We start from the raw sequence: 26427 nt of genomic DNA, 5'->3' as shown, positions 1-26427 counted from the left end.
CTCAAGTGCACACAGAACAGTCTCCAGGATAGATGAAATCTTGGGTCACAAATCAACCCTTGGTAAATTTAAGAACACTGAAATCATATCATGCATCTTTTCCGACCACAACGCTATGAGATTAGAAATCAATTATAGGAAAAAAACTGTAAAAAGGACAAAGACATGGAAGCTAAACAATACACTATTAAATAACCAAGAGATCACTGAAGAAATCAAAGAGGAAATCAAAAAATACCTAGAGACAAATGACAATGAAAACACAATGACCCAAAACCCATGGGATGCAGCAAAAGCAGTTCTAAGAGGGAAGTTTATAGCAATACAATCCTACCTCAAGAAACAAGAAAAATCCCAAATAAACAATCTAACCTTACACCGAAAGAAACTAGAGAAAGAAGAGCAAACAAAACCCAAAGTTAGGAGATGGAGAGAAATAATAAAGATCAGAGCAGAAATAAATGAAATAGAAACAAAGAAAACAACAGCGAAACTCAATAAAACTAAAAGCTGGTTCTTTGAGAAGATAAATAAAATTGATAAACCTCTAGCAAGGCTCATCAAGAAAAAGAGGGAGAAGACTCAAATCAATAAAATTAGAAATGAAACAGAAGTTACAATGGACACCACAGAAATAAAAAGCACCATAGAGACTACTACAAGCAACTATATGCCAATAAAATGGACAGCCTGGAAGAAATGGACAGATTCTTAGAAAGGTATAACCTTCCAAGACTCAATCAGGAAGAAATAGGAAATATCAACAGACCAATCACAAGTAATGAAATTGAAACTGTGATTAAAGATCTTCCAACAAACAAACGTCCAGGACCAGACAGCTTCACAGGTGAATTCTATCAAACATTTAGAGAAGAGCTAACACCCATCCTTCTCAAACTCTTCCAAAAAATTTCAGAGGAAGGAACACCCCCAAACTCACTCTATGAGGACACCATCACTCTGATACCAAAACCAGACAAAGATACTACAAAAAAAAGAACATTACAGGCCAATATCACTGATGAATATAGATGCAAAAATCCTCAACAAAATACTAGTCAACAGAATCCAACAGCACATTAAAAGGATCATACACCATGATCAAGTGGGGTGTATCCCTGGAATGCAAGAATTCTTCAATATATGCAAATCAATCAATGTGATACACCATATTAACAAACTGAAGGATAAAAACCACATGATCATCTCAACAGATGCAGAAAAAGCTTTTGACAAAATTCAACACCTATTTATGACAAAAACTCTCCAGAAGGTGGGCACAGAGGGAACCTACCTCAACATAATAAAGGCTATATATGACAAACCCACAGCAAACATCATTCTCAATGGTGAAAAACTGGAAGCATTCCCTCTAAGATCAGGAACAAGACAAGGACGTCCACTCTCCCCACTACTATTCAACACAGTTCTGGAAGTCCTTGCCACAGCAATCAGAGAAGAAAAAGAAATAAAAGGAATCCAAATTGGAAAAGAAGAAGTAAAACTGTCACTCTTCACAGATGACATGATACTATACATAGAAAATCCTAAAGATGCCACCAGAAAACTACTTGAGCTCATCAATGAATTTGGTAAAGTTGCAGGATACAAAATTAACACACAGAAATCTTGCATTTCTATACACCAACAATGAAAGATCAGAAAGAGAAATTAAGGAAAAAATCCCATTCACCATTGCAACAAAAAGAATAAAATACCTAGGAATAAACCTAACCAAGGAGGTAAAAGACCTGTACTCAGAAAACTATAAGACACTAATGAAAGAAATCAAAGACAACACAAACAGATGGAGAGATATACCATGTTCTTGGATTGGAAGAATCAACATTGTGAAAATGACTATACTACCCACAGCAATCCACAGATTCAATGCAATCCCTATCAAATTACCAAAGGCATTTTTTACACAACTATAACAAAAAATCCTAAAATTTATATGGAGACACAAAAGACCCCAAATAGCCAAAGCAATCTTGAGGGGAAAAAAATGGAGCTGGAGGAATCAGACTCCCTGACTTCAGACTATACTACACAGCTATAGTAATCAAGAAAATATGGTACTGGCACAAAAACAGAAATATAGATCAATGGAACAGGATAGAAAGCCCAGAGATAAACTATGGTTAACTAATCTACGACAAAGGAAGCAAGGATATACAATGGAGAAGACAGTCTCTTCAACAAGTGGTGCTGGAAAACTGGACAGCTACATGTAAAAGAATGAAGTTAGAACACTTCCTAACACCATACACAAAAATAAACTGAAAATGGATTAAAGACCTAAATGTAAGGCCAGACACTATAAAATTCCTAGAGGAAAACATAGGAAGAACACTCTTTGACATAAATCACAGCAAGAGCTTTTTTAACCCACCTCCTAGAGTAACAGAAAGAAAAACAAAAATAAGTAAGTGGGATCTAATGAAACTTCTAAGCTGCACTGCAATGGAAACTATAAGCAAGACGAAAAGACAACCCTCATAATGGGAGAAAATATTTGCAAACGAATCAACAGACAAAGGATTAATCTCCAAAATATATAAACAGTTCATCCAGCTCAATATCAAAAAAGAACCATCCAATCAAAAAATGGGCAGAAGACCTAAAAATAGGCATTTCTCCAAAGAAGGCATATGGGTGGCCAAGAGGCACATGAAAAGCTCCTCAACATCACTATTAGAGAAATGCAAATCAAAACTACAAGGAAGTATCACCTCACACCGGTTAGAATGGGCATCATCAGAAAATCTAGAAACAATAAATGCTGGAGAGGATGTGGAGAAAAGGGAACCCTCTTGCACTGTTGGTGGAAATGTAATTGATACAGCCACAATGGAGAGTAGTATGGAGGTTCCTTGAAAAACTCAAAGTAGAGTTACCACATGACCCAGCAATCCTACTACTGGGCATATATCCAAAGAACACCATAATTCAGAAATACACATGCATTCCAATGTTCACTGCAGCACTATTTGCAATAGCCAGGACATGGAAGCAACCTAAATGTCCATCAACAGATGAATGGATAAAGAAGATGTGGTACATACATGCAATGGAATATTACTCAGCCGTAAAAGGGAACGAAACTGGGACATTTTTAGAGACATGGATGGACCTAGAGACTGTCATACAGAGTGAAGTGAGTCAGAAAGAGAAAAATAAATATTGTATATTAATACATACATGCAGACTATAGAAAAATAGTACAAATCAACTGGTTCACAAGGCAGAAATAGAGACACAAATGTAGAGGACAAACATGTGGACACCAAGTGGGGGTGGGGGGAATGAATTGGGAGACTGGCATTGCCATATATACATTACTAATAAGAAAAAAAATATCAAATTGTACATTTTAAATATATGCAGTTTAATTGTATGTGAATTGTATCTCAATAAAAGGTCTTAAAGAAAACAAATAAATAAATAAAATATATGCATTTTATCGTATGTCAACTGCATCTCAATAAAAGTTCTTAGAGAAAAAAATTTAAAATAAATAAAAATAAAAGTGTCTCAGTGATCGTTTTCACAGAAAATTCTAAGGCATATTCAATATATCTGCTAGAACTAATAAGAACAGTAAGGTTTTAAGATTTGAAATAAATATACAAAATTTATAGAATACATAATGTACAAAATATATAACATATAATATATAGTCATTTATATTTCATACATTGGCAGCAAAGTACTGGAAAATGAAATTTTAAAATAATTCCTTTTCATTAGTTTCAATTTTTTTTTAAATAAATTTAACAAACACAGGCAAGACTGCTACACTGAAAGCTACCAAACATTGTTAGGAGAAATAAAGTCCCACAAAATGGAGAGATACACCATGTCTGTAGCGTGTTATGATGTCAGTTCTCCAATTCTCATTACTCAGTTACCTCCCAATAAAAATCCCAACAGGATCATTTGAATATACTGTCAAAGTAATTATAAAACTCATATAGAAATACAAAAGTAATATCTGATTTCAAAACTTATTACTAATTTACAGTAATCAAGATGGTGGGTATGGGAGTAAAAATAGATCAGTGAAACAAAATAGACCACTGAACCAACAGAATCACTTTCATACAATCGACTGGTGTTTGACAAAGCACCAGAACTACCCTGTAGGAAAAAGAAACACTTTTTTAAAATGGTGCTAAACTATCATATGGAGAAAAAGATGAACCCATATTTCATACAATACACAAAAAAATAATTTCAGAATGATGTCAGCAAGATGGCAGAATAGGAAGTCCCAGCCCTGTTTGCCCTACAGAGACAACAATGTAAAAACAATATACAGACCAAAATATTTTTATGAGCACTCCAGAAACCAATAAAGACGTGGTACCCCACATGAGCACAAAATCAAGAACAGCTACAATGAAACAGGTGAAAAGAGCCATCGCTTTCCCCACAACAACCCCTACCCAAAGCTGGCACAGCTCAGATTGGCTAGTGGCTTCTTCTTTGGAGAGCGTGCGGTAAAGAAAAATGGAACATGCATTCAACATTCCAGCTTTTCAAAGGGCTACCCAAGAGGCTGGTTTCTGTCTTTGCTGATTTTGAATGTTAATGAAAGCAGAATAGTTTGGATGACTGAAGGCTGCTGAAAGCAAGACAGGGCAGTGGCTTGCTGGAGAACCAAAGGACTTGCAGAACAGCAAAAAGTGGCCAACGTGTCTCAGAGCAAACACAAGAAAGTGCCTAACTCAAAACTTGTACCTTGGGAAGAAGAGAGAAAAGTGGAGCAAGCATCCATTGTTTCAGATTTTCAGAGACTTGCCTGAAGGAAAGGTATATACGTCTTGCCTGATTCAGAGTGCTGATGGGGAACTGGCATTCTTTGGATGCCTGGAAGCTACTGACAACAAAGGAGAGCTGGGCTGCTTGTTGCTGTAGCACTAGAGAACCTGGATTACCACAGACACATAACAGAAAGAGCAAGAGATTAAAAGATCCTGAAAAAAAAAGTCAGCCAACTTCAAAGTGGGAAACTACACACATAAGTCTAGAGAAGGTGCAACCTACAGAAAAAGGTTTCAGAGGGCCCCAAAATCTCTAGCTGGACTGACTGGTGAAGGTATTCCCCTGTACAGAGCTAGTCCCTAAAGACTGGGTGAGGTAGCAGTTTTTTCAAATATATAAAACTCAGCAAAATATTAAAAAGCACATGAAGAAAAAGGGAAACAAGACCCAATCAAAGTAACAAAATAAACCTACAGAAACCAATCCAAAAGAAAGGGAGATCTGTGAGTTACCTGACAAAAATTCAAAATAACTGTCTTAAAGAAGTTCAGTGACATACCAGAGGACACAGATGTCCAAATAAATGAAATCAGAAAACAGTACATGAATAAAATGAAAATATCAACAAAGAGAGACTACAGAAAAAAAACAAACAAAAATGATGGAACTGAGGAATACAACAACCGCATTGAAAAATTCACTAGAGAGATCCAGCAGCAGACTTGATCAAGCAAAACAAAGAATCAATGAGCTCGGGACTTCCCTGGTGGCACAGGGGTTAAGAATGCGCCTGCCAATGCAGGGGACATGGGTTCGACCCCTGGGCCGGGAAGATCCCACATGTTGTGGAGCAACTAAGCCCGTGGGCCACAACTACTGAGCCTGAGTGCCACACCTACTGAAGCCCACATGCCTAGAACCTGTGCTCCACGAGAAGCCACCAAAATGAGAAGCCTGCACACCACAATAAAGAGTAGCCCCCACTCTAAACAAAGTCCACGTGCAAGACCCAACGCAACCAATAGAAATAAATTAAAAAACAAGTTTATTACAAAAAAAAAACCCTAAATGGAATTTAAAAAAAAAAAAAAAAGAAGAAGATCAATGAGCTCAAAGACAGGTATTTTGAAATTACTGAGTCAGAGGAACAACAACTACAGCAACAACAACAAAAGACGAGGAAAAACAAAAACCCTAAGGAAATTATAGGACACAAACAAGCCAAGCAATACATGAATTATGAAAATTCCAGAATGAGAAGAAAAGGACAGAGAACTTATTTGAAAAATGGATGAAAACTTCGCAAATATGAGGAAGAAAATGAGTATCTAAATTCAAGAAGCTCAAAATATTCCAATTAAGATGAACTCAAAGAGCCCCACACCAAGACTGATGTTAAATAAACTATCAAAAGTCAGAGATAAAGAAAGAATCTTGAAAGTAGGAAAACAAACTCAACTCATCATGTACAAGGGAGCTTCTATAAGACTACCAGTGAATTTCTCAGAAGAAACATTACAAGCCACAGGGGAGTGGGATGATATATTCAAAGTGCTACAAGAAAAAAACTGCCAACCATTTTGCTGGTTATAGTAACATACAAGGAAAATAATCCTTCAAATTTAAATGAGGAGTATTTTCCCAGATTAATACAAGCTGAGGCAGTTCATCATCACTGGACCTGCAAGGGATTCCTCCAAGTTAAAATGTTTATCACAAGACAGAAAGATAAAAACATACAAAAATATAAAGCTCACTGGCAAAGGTAAATATATAAGCAAATACAGAATACTATGATGTTGTAATGGTGATAGATAAAGCACTTTTAATTCTGGTATAGAATTTAAAAGACAAAAGCAGAAAAAACAATTCAAACTATAAAACTGTATAAAGATGCAACTGTTTAACAAAATGTCAACAACTGAAGGTAAGTAAAGGGTATACAGGAGTTCTTTGTACTACACCTGTAAGTTTTCTTTAAATTTGAAATTATCAGAAAATAAATGTTTCCTATATACCAGCAATAAACAAGTGGAATGTAAAACACTACCATTTACATTAGCGCACGCACACACACAAATGATGTACTTAGGCATAAATTTAACAAAGTATATACAATATTTAATTAAGAAAAATCACAAAACTCTGATGAACAAAATCAAAGAACTAAATACAGAGATATTCTACATTCATAGATTTGAAGGCTCAATACTGTCAAGACAATTCTTCCCAACTTGCTCTCTAGATTCAATGCAATCCAAATCAAAGTCCCAGCAAGTTATTGCATGAACATCAACAAATCAATTCTAAAGTTTATATGGATAGGTGAAAAACCCAGAATAGCCAACACAATATTGAAGGAAAAGAATAAAATTGGAGGACTGACATTACTCAACTCCAAGACTTCCTAGAAAACTATAGTAATCAAGACAGTATGGTATCAGCAAAAGAACACACAAATAAATCAACAGAATAGACAGCCCCTAAATAGACCCACATAAATACAGTCAGCTGATCTTTGACAAAGGAGCAAAAGCAATACAATGAAGCAAAGATACATGTTTCAACAAATGGTGCTGGAACAGCTGGACATTCACATGCATAAAAAGGAACTTAGTCACTGATGTTTTACCTTTCACAAAAATTAACTCAAAATGGATTACAGACCTAAGTTTAAAACATAAAACTACTGAACGTTTATAAGATAACATAGGAGAAAACCTAGATAAACTTAGATATGTATACCTTTTAGATACATCATCAAAGGCATGATCCATGAAAGAAATAATTGATAAGTTGGACATCATTAAAATTTAAAACTTCTTAAAAATAGGTGAAGGGGGTCAAAAGGTATAAAATTTCAGTAATAAAATAATTAAATCATGGACATGTAATGTACAGCATAGTGACCATAATGAATAATCTGTATCACATATTTGAAAAGTTGCAAAAAGAGTAGATCTTAAAACTTACCACAAGAAAAAAAAATATTTTTAGAGAACAATGAAAATATTTCAAATGACTTAAGGATTTTGAAATTGTTTACAAAATCTAGTTTGAAAATGCTACATACTTTTCCCTTAAAAATATCAGTGTGATTAAAAAAGAATTCTACTCTGCAAAGGACAACATAAGAGAATAAAACAACAAGCCACAGATTGGGAGAAAATATTTCCAAAAAACACCTCTGATAAAGGACTGTTATCTAAAATATACAAAGAACTCTTAAAAGTAAACAATAAGAAAACAAACAGCCCAACTACAGTATGGCCCAGAGATCTTAAGATACAACTCACCAAAGATGATATATAGATGGCAAAAAAGCATATGAAAAGATGTTCCACATCATATGCCATCAGGGAAATACAAATTAAAATAACAATGAGATATCACTAAAAACCTATTCAAATGGCCCAAACCTGGAAAACTGGCAACACCAAATGCTCTTAAGGATGTGGAGCAATAGGAACTCTCATTCATTGTTGGGAACTCAAAATGGTAGAGCCACTTTGGAAGTCAGTCTAGCTGTTCTCACAAAGCTAAACATACTCTTACTGTATGATCCAGCAATTCCACTCCCTAGTATTTACCCAAAGGAGCTGAAAACTTAATGTCCACATAAAAATCTACACACAGATGTTTAAAACAGCTTTATTCATAATTGCCAAAACCTAGAAGCAACCAAGATGCCCTTCAGTAGACAAATAAATACATCCAGACAACGCAGTAGGTGGTACACCCAGAAAATGGAATATTATATAGCACTAAAAGGAAATGAGCTATCAAATCATGAAAAGACATGGAGAGACTTTACCTGCATAACACTAAGTGAAAGAAGCCAATCTGAGAAGGCTATGTACTGTATGATTCCGACTATGTGACATTCTGGAAAAGGCAAAACTATAGAGACTGTAAAAAGATCAGTGGTTGCTACAGGTTGGAGGGATTGGGGAGAATAAACAGGCAGACCAAAGAGGATTTTTAATGCACCAAAATTACTCTATATGAAACTATAATGATGGGTACATGTCATCATACATTTGTCTAAACCCATAGAATATACCACACCAAGAATAAGCCCTAATGCAAACTACAGACTTTTGGAATTACAATGTGTCAACATAGGTTCATTAACTGTAACAAATGTACCACTCTGGTGTGAGAGATGTTGATAATGGGAGAGGCTACATGTGTGGGGACAAAGGATATGAGAGATCGCTATACCTTCTTCTTAATTTTGCTATGAACCTAAAACTACTCTAAAAAATAGTCTTTAAAAAATAAATAACTATAAAAATAGGTTAATAGATACACAATATAATGAAGATGTAATTTGTGGGGGTGGAAAGAAGTAAAAGAGTAGATTTTTTTTATACATAATTGAGATTAAGTTGCTGTCAGTTCAAAAGATTTTTCTAGTAATAACGTATTTCATGTAAATTCCATGATAACCACAAAGACAATGCCCATAGAAGATATAAAAAATAAAAGGAATCAAATCGTGTTAATAAAAAAAATGAGCAAAACACAAAAGAAGGCAGCAAAAGAGAAAAAAAGAGACAAAATAGTTACAAGGTAGAAAACAACTGATAAAATGGCAATAGTCTTTCCATTTAGTAATTACTTTAAATGTAAATGGCTTAAATTCTTCAACCAAAAGACAGATGAGCTAAATAGATTTAAAAAATAAGATGCAATTGTATGCTGTCTACAAAAGACTCACTTTAGGTGTAAAAACAGAAATTGGCTGAAAGTGAAAGGATGGAAAAAAATATTCCACGCAAAGGGTATCCAAAAGAGAGTAGGGGTGGATTTATTTAAATCAGACAAAACTACCCTAAGTGAAAAAATGTCACAAGAGGCAAAAAAAAAAAAAATTTTATAATAATAAAAGGGTCAATTCACTAGGAAGATATAACAGTTATAAAAATACATACACTTAATAACAGAGTACTCAAATATAAGAAACAAACAATGACAGAATTGAAGGGAAAAAACAGACGGTAACACAATAAGAATAGATTTCAATAACCCACTTCCCATAATGGATAGAACAACCAGATGGAAGGTGTCTATAAGCAAACAGAGAATTTGAACAACATTGTAGAGCAACTGCTCCTCACAGACATATACAGAACACTATCCAACAGTAACAGAATACACATTCTTCTCAATTGTACATGGAACGTTCTTCAGGACAGATCATGTGTGAGGTCACAAAATAAGTCTTAACAAATTTAAAAAGACTGAAATTATACGAAGTATCTTTTCTGACTACAGTAAAAAGAAACTTGAATGAAACAGCAGCAGCAGAAAAACTGGAAAATTCATAAATATGTAAAAAATTAAACAACATACTCTTGAAAAAAACCAATGGGTCAAAGAAGAAATCACAAGGGAAATTAGAAAATACCTTGAGGCAAATGAAAATGAAAACACAACATACCAAAACTTACGGGTTGCAACAAAAGCTGTCCTAAGAAGGTAATTTATAGCAGGAAATGCCTATGTTAAAAAAAGGCCAAAAGTCTCAAACCAACAACCTACCTTTACAACTCAAAGAACTAGAAAAAAAACAAAATATAATAAAAAATAATAATAAAAAGGATTATGAGACTACTATGAACAATTATACACCAATAAATTAAATAACAGAGAAAAAACAGATAAATTCCTACAAATATATAATTTACCAAGACTAAATCATGAGGAAAAAGAAATCTAAACAAGCAAAGAGGATGAATCATTAATCAAAAACCTCCCAACAAATAAAAGCTCAGGACCAGGGACTTCCGAGGTCGCACAGTGGTTGGGAATCCGCCTGCCAATGCAGGGGACATGGGTTCGAGCCCTGCTCTGGGAGGATTCCACATGCCATGGAGCAACTAAGCCCATGAGCCACAACTATTGAGCCTGTGCTCTAGAGCCCATAAGCCACAACATTGAGCCCATGTGCCGCAACTATTGAAGCCCACACGCCTAGGGCCCATGCTCCACAAGAGAAGGCACTACAATGAGGAGCCTGTGCACCACAATGAAGAGTAGCCCCCGCTTGCAGCAACTAGAGAAAGCCCGTGTGCAGCAATGAAGACCCACTGCAGCCAATAAATAAATAAATAAATAATAAATTAATTAATTAAAAAAAAATTCAGGACCAGATGGCTTCACTGGAGTATTTTACCAAACATTTAACAACAATTAATGCCAATCCCTATCAAACTGAAGAGGAGGGAACATTTACAAATTTGTGTCATAAGCCAGTATTATTACCCTGATAACAAAGCCATACAAAGATACCACAAGAAAATACAACTACAGATGAATACCCATGAGCAACACTGATGCAAAGAAATCAACAAAACACTACCAAACAAAATTCAGCAGCACATTAAAACACTTACACAGCATAACCAAATGGGATTTTTTGGAACATTAAATATACAAAAATCAACAAACGTAATACACCACACTAACAGAACGGAGGACAAAAACAACATGATTGGGAATTCCCTGGTGGTCCAGTGGTTAAGAATCTGCCTTCCAATGCAGGAGACATGAGTTTGATCCCTGGTCAGGGAACTAAGATCCCACATGCTGTGGGGCAACTAAGCCTGTGTGCTCTGGAGCCTGTGGGTCATAACTAGAGAGCCCATGTGCCACAACTAGAGAGCCCGCATGCCCTGGAGCCTGTATACTACAACTAGAAAGAAGCCTGTGTGCCACAATGAAACATCCCGCATGCCGCAACTAAGACCTGATGCAGCCAAATAAATAAATATTTTTAAAAAACCACACACATGATCATCTCAGCTGACGTAGAAAAAAATTATTTGATAAAATTCAATACCTTTTCATGATAAAAAAGGTCAACAAATTAGGAATAGAAGGAAAGTACCCCAACATAATAAAGGTCATATATAAAAGACCCAGGGCTAACATCATACCCAACAGTGAAAAACTGAAAGTTTTTCCTCTAACTTCAAGTACAAGACAAGGATTCCCACACTCACCACTTCTACTCAACACAGTATTGGAATTCTTAGCCAGAGCAATCAGGCATGAAAAAGAAATAAACAGCATCCAAATTAGAAAGATACCTCTGTTTACAGATGAAATGATCTTACATATAGAAAATCCTAAGATTACACACACACACACACACACACACACACACACACAATGTTAGAACTAATACATTCAGAATCAACAGTCAAAAATAATTTGCATTTCTATATACTAACAATGAACAATCTGAAAAGGATATTAAGAAAACAACCCCACTTACAATACCATTAAAAAAGTTTTAGGAATAAACTTAACCAAGGAAGCGAAAGTTTTGTACACTCTAAATTGCAAAACACTGCTGAAAGAAATTAAAGATGACACAAATAAATGGAAAGACATCCCATGTTCATGGCTTACAAAGACTTAATACTGTTAAACCTTCACAGTCGTCCATACTACCAAAGTTATCCACAGAGTCAAAGCAATTCCTATCAAAACCTGAATGGCACTTTTTGCAGAAACAGAAAAAAAAATTCTAAAATTGATATGGAATCTCAAAGGACCCAAGCAGCCAAAACAATCTTGACAAGGAACAAGACTGGAGGCTTCATACTTCCTGATTTCAAAATATATTACAAAGCTATAGTAATCAAAGTATGATTGCATACATGCATACAGACAGACATATAGACCAACAGAACAGAAAAGAGCCCAGAAATAAACCCTTGTGTATATGGTAAAATGATCTTCAACAATGGTGACAAGACTACACAATGGAGAAATAACAGTTTTTTTCAAAAATTATTGGTAAAACTGGATATTCACATACAAAAGAATGAAGGTGGACCCTTTTCTTATATCATATATAAATATTAACTCAAATGGATTAAAGAGTTAAGCATGATACCTAAAACTATAAAACTCCTAGAAGAGGAAAAGCATCATGACAATGAAATGGTCAATTATTACTTGCATATGACACCAAAAGCACAGGTTTAAAAAAAAATTAGATATATGGGACTACATCAAACCTTTAAACTTCTATACAGGAAACAATCAACAGAGTGAAAAGACATTCTATCAAACAGTAGAAAATATCTGCAAACCATAGCTCAGGTAAGGGGTTAATACACAGAACATATTTTAAAATCCCTACAACTTATAAACAAAAAAATAACCAGATTAAAAACTGATAAAAAGACTCAAATAAACATTACTCCAAAGAAGATGTATAAATGGCCAACAGGAATATGAAAAGATTCTCAACATTACTAAATCATAAGCAAAATGCAAATCAAAAACAAAGATACCACCTTACACCTATTAGGATGGGCACTATCAAAAAAAATTAAGTGTTAGATTACTCAAAAAAATTAAAAATAGAACTACCATAGGGATTCAGCAATCCCACTTACGAGTATATAACCAAAAGCAGGATATTGAAGAAATATTTGCACACCCATCTTCACTGCAGCATTATTCACTATATCCAAGATGTGGAAACAATCTAAATGTCCATCAATGGATGAAGAGATAAAGAAAATGTGGTATATACAGAGAATGGAATAATATTCAGCCTTGAAAAAGTTGGAAATCCTGTCCTATGTTATAACATAGATGAAACTTGAAATATGCTAAGTGAAATAAGTAAACAAAAAAAGACAAACATTGCATGATTCCACTTATACATGAGTTGCCTGATGCAATCAAACTCAGAGAAACAAAATGGAATGGTGATTGCCAAGAGGGGGGTTGGAGGGAGACTGGTAGTTGTTGTTCCAAGGGTATAGTTTCTGTCATGAAAGATGAAAGAGTTCTAGAGATCTTTTGTACAATGTGCATATAGTTAATATACTAAAATTTACCCTGAAAATTTGTTTAGAATTGTAATTTGTGTTTTTTACAAATAAAAAATCATTTGAATGCACCATAGATACAAACAAAAAGCTAAAATTATAAACACAAATTAAAACCATGAAATGGTACTACAAGCCCACCACATCGGCTAAAATTAACAAGACTAACATACCAAGTGTGGACGAATTTGTAAGTAACTGGAACTCATATACATTTTTGGTGGGAATATAAAATGATACAGCCATGGAAAATCATTTAGAAAACTATTTTTCTTATAAAACTAAAATAGAGACCTACACTATGACTCAAAAATTTCACTACTAGATATTCACTTAAGAGAAATGAATACAGATATCCACAGAAAAAGACCTGTAAAAGAAATGTTTATAGTAGCGTTATTCATAAGAGCCAAACCTAGAAATAGCCCAGGAGTTCATAACAAGAAAATACATAAACTGTGGTAGTTCACTACTAGCAATAAACAGAAACAGGGTAATGATGCATAAACCAAACTATTATCCTACTAGAAGAAGAAAATTGCAAAATATCACTGCTATATGATTATATCTACATAAAATTCTAGAAAGTGTGATATATCCATACAATAGAATACTATTCAACAATAAAAAGGAATGAGCTACTGACACACGCAACATGAATGAATCTCAAAAGTACCATGCTGAATAAAAATTTTTAACACTCATGAAAACTAATATACAGTAGAAAAAAGTCAAAACAGTGGTTACTTCTAATGAGAATGCAAGCAGGAATTAACTGGCAAAAATTATGAGGGAACTTTCTGGGATAATGATAATGTATCTTAGCAAGTATATGCATGCATCAATACTCAGCAAGCGTATACTTAGAATCTGTGCATTTCAATGTATATAAATTTTGCCTCAAAGAAAAATGTCAAAGTTTTTATTTTCAAAAGGAAAAATTCATAAAGGAATACTGAACTCTGCTTACTGATAAGTATGATGAAGTATTTAAGGGGAAAGCCTACTGATGTCTACAACTGGAAATGCATCAAAAAATTAGATAGATTAATGGATAGAGAGAGAAATAGATAAATGGACAGGTATGTGATAAAGTAAGTAAAATGTTAATGGTAATATCTAGGTGGTGGATATATGGGTCTTCACTGTAAAATTCAATTTTGCTGTATGCTTGAAATTTCTCATAAAAATATGTCGGAAAAAATCCATAGGATATATTTGAAGCAGTGATTAAAAGAATATTCATATGCTTAAACACTTTTATCAATAGAAATGAAGCACAAATATAAATAAATTAGCAGCTCAAAAGACTTGAAAAGGAATAACAAAGTAAATCAAAGAAAGCACAAAGCAGAAAATAAGGATAAAAGCAGGAATTAATAAGGTAGAAAAGGGAGTAAAAGATCTAAATAATAAATGAAAATTATTTCTTTTAAATTAACAAAATAATCAGCCAACCAACTTAATAAAATAAAGAAGAAAGCATAGATAAAATAATAAATGACAAGAGGAAAATAAGCATTGAAACAGAAGAAAAAGAAGTTTAAATCATAAGAAACTACTTTGTAGGCTTCTAGGCAAATAAATTTCAAAATACAGATGAAATGGGTAATATACTAGAAAAACAGTTTACCAAAATTAAACCTATAAGAAATCTAAAGTTTAAATTGACCAATTTCTGCTGAAGAAATAAAGTTACCAATGCACCATTCAACAAAAAAAGCACTAGGCCTAGATGGTTTCACAAATCTACCAGAACTGTGAATACCAGATAATCCCAATGCTCCACAGTTACAGAGCATTAAAAACGAAGAAAAACTTCCCAATTTTTTATGAAGATTAATGATAAAGAATAATTGATAAACACAGTATAAAAAAAAAGACCAACATCACATATGACTATAAGTGTAAAAGTACTATACTTAAAAATAAGTGAACAGAATTCCACATTAAGAAAATACTACACCAGGACCAACTGAGATTTATTCCAGAAAAGCAAGATTAGTTCCTTAATAAATCTAAATGGAAACCCACCCTCCCCCCCCCCAAAAAAAAACACAAACATGATTCTATCTACAGATGATGAAAAAGCCTTCAGCAAAATTCAATATCCATTCCTGGAAAAAAATAAAAACAAAAACAAAGTGATAGATCCTCTCAACATGACAAAATGTATATACTTTAGCCCCAGAGCCAGTGTATTTCTTAATAAGGAAACACTAGGAGCCTTTACACTAAGATCAGGAAAAAGACAAGGATGTATATCATCCCCTCTGGTATTCAATATTTCACTGTAAGTAAAAGCCAATGCAATAATATGAGAGAAAGCAAACAGAAGAATAAAAATTGGAAAAAAAGTAAAACCATTTCTATTTGCAGAAGATATGACAGTGTATCTGATAAACCCTAGAGAATCAGTACTAAAACTAACAAACAATAAAAGAATTGAGTAAGGTAGCAGGATATAAAATCAACATAATCCATACTATCCAAAATAATATACACATTCAATGCAATCTCTCAATATTCCAATGACATTTTCACAGAATTAGAACAAACAATTCTAAAATTTGTATGGAACCACAAAAGACCCAAAATACTCAAAACAATCTTGAGCAAAAAAAAAAGTTGGAGGAATCATGCTTCCTGATTTCAATCTACATTACAAAGCTATAATCATCAAAACAGTATAGTTTTGGCATAAAAACAGACACATAGGGCTTTCCTGGTGGTGCAGTGGTTAAGAGTCTGCCGGCCAATGCAGGGGACATGGATTTGATCCCTGGTCCGAGAAGATCCCACGTGCCACGGAGCAACTAAGCCCATGCGCCACAACTACTGAGCCTGTGCTCTAGAGCCCGAAAGCCACAACTAGTGAGCCCATGTGCTGCAACTACTGAAGCCCGCATGCCTACAGCTCATGCTCCACAAGAAAAGCCACTACAATGAGAAGCCCGTGCACAGCAATGAAGACGCAATGCAGCCAATAAATAAATAAATAAAAAACCAGACACACAGATCAATAGAACAGATTAGAGAGCTCAGAAATAAACCCATGCGCATATCATCAATTAACTTACATCAAAGAAGCCAAGAATATACAATGAGGAAAGAATACTCTCTTCAATAAATGGTGTTGAGAAAACTGGATAGTCATGTGTAAAAGAGTGAAACTGGACCACTATGTTACACCATACACGAAAATGAACTGAAAATGGATTAAAAACTTAAACATAAGACCTGAAACCACAAAACTCCTAGAATAAAACATAGGGGAAAATCTCCTTGACATCAGTCTTGGCAATGACTTTTGGGAATAGACACCAAAAGCAAAGGCAACAAAAGCAAAAATCAACAAACAGGGCTACATTAAACAAAAAGGCTTCTGCACAGCAAACTAAACTATCAATAAAATGAAAAGGCAATGTACTGAATGAGAGAAGATATGTGCAAATCACATATCTAACAAGAAGTTAATATCCAAAATACAAATGACTCTTCAAGAACTCAGGGGTTGGGGTATCAACTCCTCCCTCCCCACCCTAGTTGAAAATCCACATAGAACTTTCAGCCCTCCACACTCCTAGGTTCATATCCATGGATTCAACCAAAATCAGATAGTGTAATACTGCAGTACACATGTACTGGAAAAAACTGACATATAAGTGGACTCTTGCAGTTCAAAACCTGTGTCATCTAAGGGTCAACTGTATATAAGAAACACATACAGTGCTCACTTTGGCAGCATGTATACTAAAACTGGAATGATACAGAGAAGACTAGCATGGCCCCTGCACAAGGATGACATGCAAATTCATGAAGTGCTCCATATTTTTACAATACTACAAAGCTACAGTAGTCAAAACAGTGTGGTACTGGTACAAAAACAGGCATATGGATCAGTGGAACAGAATAGAGAGCCCAGAAATAAACCCACACACCTACAGTCAATTAATCTTCAACAAAGGAGGCAAGAATATAAAATGGGAAGAAGACAGTCTCTTCAGTAAGTGGTGCTGGGAAAGTTGGACAACTGCATGTAAATAAACAAGGTTAGAACGTACCCTCACACCATGCACACACACAAAAAAAAACTCAAAATGGCTTAGAGACTTAAACACAAGACATGACACCATAAAACTCCGAGAAAAGAGCACAGGCAAAACATTCTCTGACATAAATCGTACCAATGTTTTCTTAGGTCATTCTCCCAAGGCAACAGAAATAAAAACAAAAATAAATGAAACCTAATCAAACTTAGGTTTTGCACAGCAAAGGAGACCATTAAAAAAAAAAAAAAGACAACATACAGAATGGGAGAAAATATTTGCAAATGATGCAACAGACAAGGGCTTCATCTCCAAAACATACAAACAGCTCATACAACTCAACAACAACAAAAACAACCCAACTGAAAAATAAGCAGAAGACCATAATAGACATTCCTCCAAAGAAGACATACAGATGGCCAGTAGGCACATGAAAAGATGCTCAGCATCACTAATTATTAGAGAAATGAAATTAAAACAATGAAGTACCACCTCACACAAGTCAGAATGGCCATCAGTAAAAAGTCTACAAACAACAAACGCTGGAGAAGGTGTGGAGAACAGGGAACCCACCTACACTGTTGGTGGGAATGTAAGTTGGTACAGTCTCTATGGAAAACAGTGTGGAGGTTTCTCAGAAAACGAAAAACAGAAGTACCATATGATTCAGTAATACTACTCCTGGGAATACACCCAGACAAAACTATAATTCAAAAAGACAAATGCACCCCTATGTTCACAGCAGCACTGTTCACAACAGCCAAAACATGGAAACAAACTAAATGTCCATTGACAGGTGGATGGATAAAGAAGTGGTACATATATACAATGGACATTACTCAGCCATAAAGAAGAACGAAATAATGCCATTTGCAGCAACACACATGCAACTAGAGATTATTATTCTAAGTGAGGTAAGTCAGAAACAGAAAGACAAATATCATATGAGATCACTTATATGTGGAATCTAAAATATGGCACAAATGAACCTATCTACAAAACAGAAACAAACTCACAGATATAGAGAACAGACTTGTGGTTGCCAAAGGTGGGGGTGGGGAGGGAGAGGAATGGGCTGGGAGTTTGGGTTGGTAGATGCAAACTATTACATTTAGAATGGATAAACAACGAGGTCCTAATGTATAGCACAGGGAACTATACTTAAAATTCTGTGATAAACCATAATGGAAAAGAATATTAAAGAAGAATGTATATATGTGTATAACTGAGTCACTTTGCTGTACAGCCAAGATTGGCACAACATTGTAAGTCAACTATATTTGAATTTAAAAAAAAGAGAGAGAGGAAAGAAAAGGAAAAAAAAACCAAAAAACTCATACAACTCAATAGCAAAAAAACAAACAATCCAGGACTTCTCTAGTGGCATAGTGGTTAAGAATCCACCTGCCAATGCAGGGGACATGAGTTCAATTCCCTGGTCCAGAAAGATCCCACATGTCATGGAGCAACTAATCCCGTGTGCCACAACTATTAAGCCTGCACTCTAGAGCAGGCGAGCTACAACTACTGAGCATGCGAGCCACAACTACTGAAGCCTGTGCACCTAGAGCCCGTGCTCTGCAACAAGAGAAGCTACTGCACTGAGAAGCCCCCACACCTCAATGAAGAGTAGCCCCCACTTGCCACAACTAGAAAAGCCCACTCGCAGCAACGAAGACCCAATACAGCCAAAAAAAAGAAAAGAAAAAGACAACAAATAAGTGTTGACAAGGTTGTGGAGAAAAGGGAACCTTTGTGCACTGTTGGTGGGAATATAAACTAACACAGGCACTATGGGAAACGGTATGGAGGTCAAAAAAACTAAAAACAGAACCACCATACAATCCAACAATTCCACTTTTGGGTATTTTTCCAAGAAAACAAAAACACTAATTTGAAAAGATATATGCACCCCTTTGTTCACTGCAGCATTATTTACAATAGCCAACATATGGAAGCAACCTAAGTGTCCATGGATAAATGAATGAATGAAGAAGGTGTCACACACAATACAATGGACTATTCCTTAGCCATAAAAAAGAACAAAATCTTGCCATCTGTGACAATCTGGACCTAAAGGGTATTATGCTAAGTGAAACAAGTCCAACAGAAAAAGACAAATTCCATATGATTTCACTTATATGTGAAATCTAAAAAACAAAACAAATGACCAGACATAACAAAACAGAAATAGATTCAGATACAACCAACCCTCTGATGGTTGCTAGAGGGGAGGGGGTTGTGGGGATGAGTGAAGTAGGTGAGGGAGATTAAGAGGAACAAACTTCCTCTTAATCTACAAAATAAGTCAAGGGAATATAACGTAGAGCATAAGAAATATAGTCAGTAATACTGTGATAATTTTGTATGGTGACAGATGGTAACTAGACTTAGTATAGTGATCACTTTGCATAAAATGTATAAAATGATATAACATAAAAATATCACATTTCACACTTGAAACTAATATAATATTGTAAATCAATTATACTTCAATTAAAAATAAAACTAATCAAAATTAGAAAAAATAAATTTCAATAAAAAATAAAATCAAATAAAATTAAAATGACATTCTATCAGTGAGGCTATGAGGACACAGAATTCTCTTACATTGCTGAGAGGAATTTGGCAATTTCTAAAAATTTACAAACTTATTTATCTTTTGATTTAGCAATCCTACTTCTCGAAATTTCCCCTGACGATATACCTCCAATAACACAAAAATAGCATGTTATTCACGACAGATGTTTAGTAACTGTAAAATTTTGGCAGTATCCTTAAGGTCCATACCCAGGAAACTGGCTAAACAAATTATAATACATCCACACAATGAAGTACAATAAACAGCTATAATAAATAAGATTACTATTAATTGATATAGTGATTTCGAAGATATATTAGTAAACAGAAAAGGCAAAGTGCAAAAGACTTATCTATAGTATGCCACAGATATAACCACTATTTTGTTTAAAAAGAAACAGAGGAAAGTTAAAAAACAAATACGATTAGTTACCTACCAGGCGATTAGAAACAGGATACAAGGGATAAAAGGGCATGATACTTTCTGTGTACACCTTTTATAGTGCTGTCTTTTGGAATCGTATTACTGTTTCACATACTAAAATAAAGGCAGGGGGACCAAAAAGTAAATACAATTTAAAAACTTACGGGGATAAAAAAACTTAAAATGAAATATAAATAGAAACAAATGAAACTTCAAAGAAACTAACCATAATAAAGTGGAGAGGAGAACCAAATACCCCAGAGTAAAGATAAAAAGAGCCATAAAAAATATCAAACTCTGTAAGTTTTTTTTTTTCACAGTGGTATATATATATATATATATAGCAGCAATTCTGTAACTACTTTCTGTATACTCTAGAATTGAGGAAATAAGTAAATATACTGTGAATAAGAGTAGATTTCTCATGGTTGTAAAAGGAAGTGATATGATTCATGTCACACCTTGAGTACTTCAAGAACATAAGAATTACACTAAAAAGCATAAGCATCGAATATCTCTGTAACTTATCCATGGAACTTGCAGCAAACTTCACACGTTTGATTTCACCCCTCCTGCCATCCCTCAAAACATGCTTCATCTTTCAATTATTTTTGAGACATGTAACAACAAAGTTTCATGAAAGTATTTGACTTTCCATGACTGAAAACACTCTTTTCTATTAAAAAGTACAGAGATCATTAACAACATGCCTTTAAATTTAGAATCACATAGTACTTTTTCTTTGAAAAACTCACTACTGTTGACCCTTGAACAACATGGGTTTGAACTGTGAGGGTCCACTTATATCTGGATTTTTTTTCAATAAGTACTACAGTACTGAACTTATGGTTACTGGGGGGAAGAGTGGGGGAAGGGATAATCAGGGAGTTTGGGATTGACGTGCACACACTGCTATATTTAAAATGCATAACCAACAAGGACCTACAACATAGCACAGGGAACTCTGCTCAATGTTATATAACAACCTAAATGAGAAAAGAATCTGAAAAAGAATAGATACATGTGTATGTATAACTGAATCACTTTGCTGTACACCTGATACTAACACAACATTGCCAACCAACTATACTGCAATATAAAATAAAAAGTTAAAAAAAAAATACTACAGTACTACACAATCCGCAGTTGGTTGGATATGTAGATGCAAAACCATGGATACGGAAGGCCAACTACGTGACTTGAGAATCCTCAGATTTTGGTATCTGCAGCAGGTCCTGGAATCAATTCTCTACAGATATTTAGAAATGAATGTACTTACAGCTTCTTTGTTTAAAGTCTTAATTAGCTAAACTGTTCAAGGAATGAGTTGTTCAATTTTCTTAAGCCAAGATTAACCTAGAAACTCATTTAGTTTAAACATTTTGAAGAATAAATTCCTAAAATACATTTTCCAAAATAATGTCGTGTATAAAACATGGATAAAGTATTTTCTCAAAATTTAGGACTTTTCAGTGTCTCCAGATTATTTAGTTATTGCAGTTAAATGGAGAAGTAAGTGTCGATGCAACAGGCTGAGAAGTTGCTATTTTGAATAAACCTCAGAACTTGTTTCCTCATATACAAAATGAAGGTATTATCCTGCATGACAGCCTGATAGAGTTACAAAACACAAAACGTTTAGCAAAATGCATGTGTGCTGAATAATCTGCTGCTGACTAGACATCCACTGCCATTCCTTTTAAGGTCTTCCTTGCACTGCAAAAGAGAAGAAATTAATGTCTCTGGATTCCCCTCTGGAGGAAGTTAGAGGTAGACATGAAGATGCAGCAGGTAAGTAGTTTCTTGTGAATCACACACTTTGGTGCTACAAACCCAGAGTTCTTAAGATCTCCAGTGATTTCTAAGAAAATAAGCAGCTTCCATGCTTAGGCTAAAATAATCAGTAACAGCTTCCCTAATTCCCTAAGCCCTTCCAAAGGTTATATAAGCCTTTCATTCCCCATGTTAAAACCTTGATGCTTGGAATTGAATGGCTTGTATTTTCCTAATCAAACTGTGATTGACTTATAAAGTGTATATCAAAATACTCTACAAACTGTAAAAGACCATGCAAAAGCATGGATTATTATTTCTGTTCTTACTGACAGGAAATTGCAACTGAAGTTGTTTCCTGGTAATCAGCTTCTACAAGCAAGGCATCATGTTAGGTACCAAGAGATTGCCCTGCAAGAGTTTACAATATATGAGAATAACAAAAACATAATATTCATAATGTGACTGTCACAAATCAAGAACCAACTGGGATGGTAGGTCAGAGAAAGGATGGATTAAATTTGATTTGGACATGAAAAGGTAAAAATCAAAAAAGGATTTAAGGAAGAAGAAAATTAGAGATTAAATAAACTGAACACTAAAGGGTAGGAAAACTGGAAGAAAGAGCATGCTCAAAGAAACAAAGCTAGCAACGTGGATGGAGAACAAAAGCCATGTAACACAGAGTGGCTTGCTTATATATTGAGTGTGTACAAAGGAGAGGAGGCCAGAGGCCAAATAACGCAAGGCCAGAAAAGTTAAACATTTGGACTTTACTGCTATTATCCAACTTCAGATTCAGAAAGATTTATAGAATTTTATGCCTAGATAATAAAATCAGGCTGCTAATATACCCCCACAACTAGAGCCTAATAGAATGAAAAACTAAGCACAGAAGAGAAACTAAAAATGCTGTTTTTATCCTAACACTCTTCTTCTCAAAAACCTTCAATAACTTCTGAATACCTGCTTTTATCAAATACCTCCATACCATGGTCCCCATCCAATTCAACCATATTTTCTAGCATTATCCAAAACGTACAACTCTCTCCAGACAGGCTCTGTATTACTGACCCTTGAGCACAGCCATAAAATGCAGGTGGACTGACATCATGTATTAGTCTGCTCAGGCTGCTATAACAAAATACCACAGACTGGGCAGCTTAAACATAAACATATTTCTCACAGAGGTTGTAAAGTCAAAGACAATATGCCAGCTGATCTGGTTCCTGATAAGGCTTCTCTTCCTAGTTTGTAGATAGCCACTTTTGCACTGTGTCTTCACATGGTCTTTCCTCTGAGTGCATGCTCAACGAGAGAAATCTTTCTCTCTCTCTTCTTATAAGGCCACCCCTACTGGATTAGGACCCCACCCTTATGACCTTATTTTTATCTTTAATTACCTCCATAAAGACCCAATCTCCAAATAGTTACATTGGGGGTTGGGACTTCAACATATGAATTTAGTGGGGACACAAACATTCACTCCATAATACACTGGGTTATTTCTGAGGTTAGACCTCAAGAGATTTTGCAGCTTCTGTTCTTACCTTCTTGAAATACTTCCTCTATCATGTGAAAAAGCCCAGGCATTCCTACCAGAGAATGAGAAGCCACAGGGAAACTAAGGCATCCCCAGCCAACAGCCAATGGTCAGCACCAAATGCCAGATACTGAATGACACCACATTGGACCATCCAGTTTCACTCAAGCTATCAGATAACTATAACCACATAAGTGACCGTAGGTGAAACTAGCAGAACTGCCAGCTAAGCTCAGTCAAAAGTGTAAAATCGTTAAGAAATAAATGATTATTGCTTTAAGTCACTAAATTTGGGGATAGTTTGTTACAAAGCAATAAATATCTGATATGGCATACCTTCTTGTTCTGCTTTTTGACCTAGACCTCTGAACTCTATAGGATTTCCCTCTACCCCTTGAACGACTTCGACTTCGTTTTCTTCTAGAGCCATATGAAGAGCTACTGCTTGATCGATGCCTGCGTCTGAAATAAAATATAATCAAATATTATTTGCCTTCCAAATATTATCAGATACTAATATGGTATGAGAACAATACCAGTTTATATCTTCTGGTCTGCAAAGAATAGACAAAGGATGAACACCCATGCGCTAAGCCTGGGGGAAGGCAAAACAAAACCAAACCTTTTGGATTGAGACTTAACCCTCATAAATTTATAACTACGCAAAGAAAAGTGTTTTACCCAGAAGAATTAAAAACACAAAAACAAATGAACTCTAAAGAATGTTACTCTCAATACTACATAAGTAAAATTATGAAAATCACCTTCTATCATAAGAATGTGAGCGAGGCTGAAAATCTCTAGACCAGGATCTTGACTTTGACCTTGATTTCCTTCCACCTTTCTTTCGGCTATATGTTCTACTATCTGAAGAACTACTTGAAGAAGACCGTCTACGGTGTTTCTTTTTTCTCTTGCTTCTGCTTTCTTCTTCAGTATCTGATGACCGGCGTCCCATTTCTACAGGTTTAAATTCAAAGAAAATTACTTCTAACATAATGGCACAATGGCACAAATTTAACATAGCAATTTTTGACTTTGTAAAAATTTAAAATGTCTTATTTAAAGTAAAATTTTAAATGTACCAGTCTTCTTAACAAGACATGAGAAACAGCTCTAGTACAGTCTTCTAGCACTATCAGTTAACTATTTTTACAATTTACATTGTAAACTTGTCCTAAATTTTTTCAAATATATCCCAAAAGAGCCAACCCTGAGGACAGTTCATTATAACAATTTTCTTATAATTTAAGTTGCCTTTATCGTTAATTATATATTTGGTTTAGAGATCAACTACGTAATTCTATATTCTCATATTTCCTAAAGATAAAAGATGTTTTACTATCTTTTAGAGTTACATTCTTCTAACTGAAAATTCTAAAATTTTAAATGGTAAGACCTCATTAATCATCAACAATGTATAAGCTGAAATAATATACCATCACCACGTCACTTGTGAAATCTGAGGGAGGAAATGTTAACTAATGTACCAAAGTTGATGAAGTATTGTTAACTAAAGTACCAAAAATGAAGTCAACTCTTCACACTGCTAGTACCTATATAAAATGGTGACATAATCCTTCCAGAAAGCAATTAAGCAATTTAAATAGTCATAAAAATGTTGATGCTTTTTTGACAAAGCAATCCTATTTCTAGGAATATATCTGGAAAGTTTTTCTTAAAAGACATATTCGTGAATATATTCATTACAGTATTATTCAAAACTATATGTACAGAGACTACAATTTAAGAAAATATGTACATATGAGTAAGAGCAAAAATGAAGACAATTGATCATATTTAAATGAGGAAACTGGGTAATTTTTTCTCTTTTTTAATTATATTCTATATTACTATGGTATATTTGTATATTTAGTACACAGAAGAAAAAACATACAGAAATATAACATAAGGCTTTTATATTTAGGCATTAACTTAGCTCATAAGAAGCTTACTTGTCTTACTTTAAAGTTAGATTCTCATATGCAACCTTATTTTTTTTAATAATTATTATTTTAAAATAAGTATTAGCTATCTTTCAACGTCACATAAAAGCAAGACCTACCTTATGTTATAGTTAGGATAAACAGTTAACAGACCAGAGAAACAAAAATCTCACACTTTTCTTTAATATTTACTCAAATTAAGTCAAATATCATTATTCTAAAGAAAGCAATACATTAAATTACAACTTTGTTTGCAGAATCAAGTGAGCCATCCCTCCCCTGACTCTAATGCAATATTAGTTGAAAATCACTGTTAAAACTCAATTCAAAACTTAAAGCTAGGGGCTTCCCTGCCTGCACTGTGGTTAAGAATCCACCTGCGAATGCAGGGGACATGGGTTCAATCCCTGGGCCAGGAAGATCCCACATGCCATGGAGCAACTAAGCCCGTGTGCCACACTACTGAGCCTGCGCTCCAGAG

The 26427-nt window shown here is 34.7% G+C and overlaps 1 protein-coding gene and 1 non-coding gene across 6 annotated transcripts in view; one reads left to right on the top strand and one right to left on the bottom strand.

Moving 5' to 3' along the window:
- The window catches only part of RSRC1 (arginine and serine rich coiled-coil 1), a 441996-nt gene that overhangs the window by 403067 nt on the left and 12502 nt on the right, over positions 1–26427 (bottom strand). For all 5 annotated transcript variants that reach the window (XM_057737932.1, XM_057737931.1, XM_057737935.1 and 2 more), the window contains exons 2-3: positions 24765–24960; positions 24337–24462 (exon numbers count right to left, since the gene is read on the bottom strand). In XM_057737932.1, the coding sequence (XP_057593915.1) occupies positions 24337–24462; positions 24765–24958 (320 nt within the window). In that variant the 5' untranslated portion in view covers positions 24959–24960. The remainder of the gene's footprint in view (positions 1–24336; positions 24463–24764; positions 24961–26427) is intronic.
- LOC130856162 (U6 spliceosomal RNA) lies at positions 17361–17467 on the top strand. The gene has a single exon (XR_009054458.1). It is a non-coding gene; the product is annotated as a U6 spliceosomal RNA (small nuclear RNA).

The sequence above is a fragment of the Hippopotamus amphibius genome, chromosome 6 (genome assembly GCF_030028045.1).
Source record: "Hippopotamus amphibius kiboko isolate mHipAmp2 chromosome 6, mHipAmp2.hap2, whole genome shotgun sequence".
Taxonomy (NCBI): domain Eukaryota; kingdom Metazoa; phylum Chordata; class Mammalia; order Artiodactyla; family Hippopotamidae; genus Hippopotamus; species Hippopotamus amphibius.
Note: the sequence above shows the minus strand (reverse complement) of the source record. Positions and strands in the feature narration are given on the sequence as shown.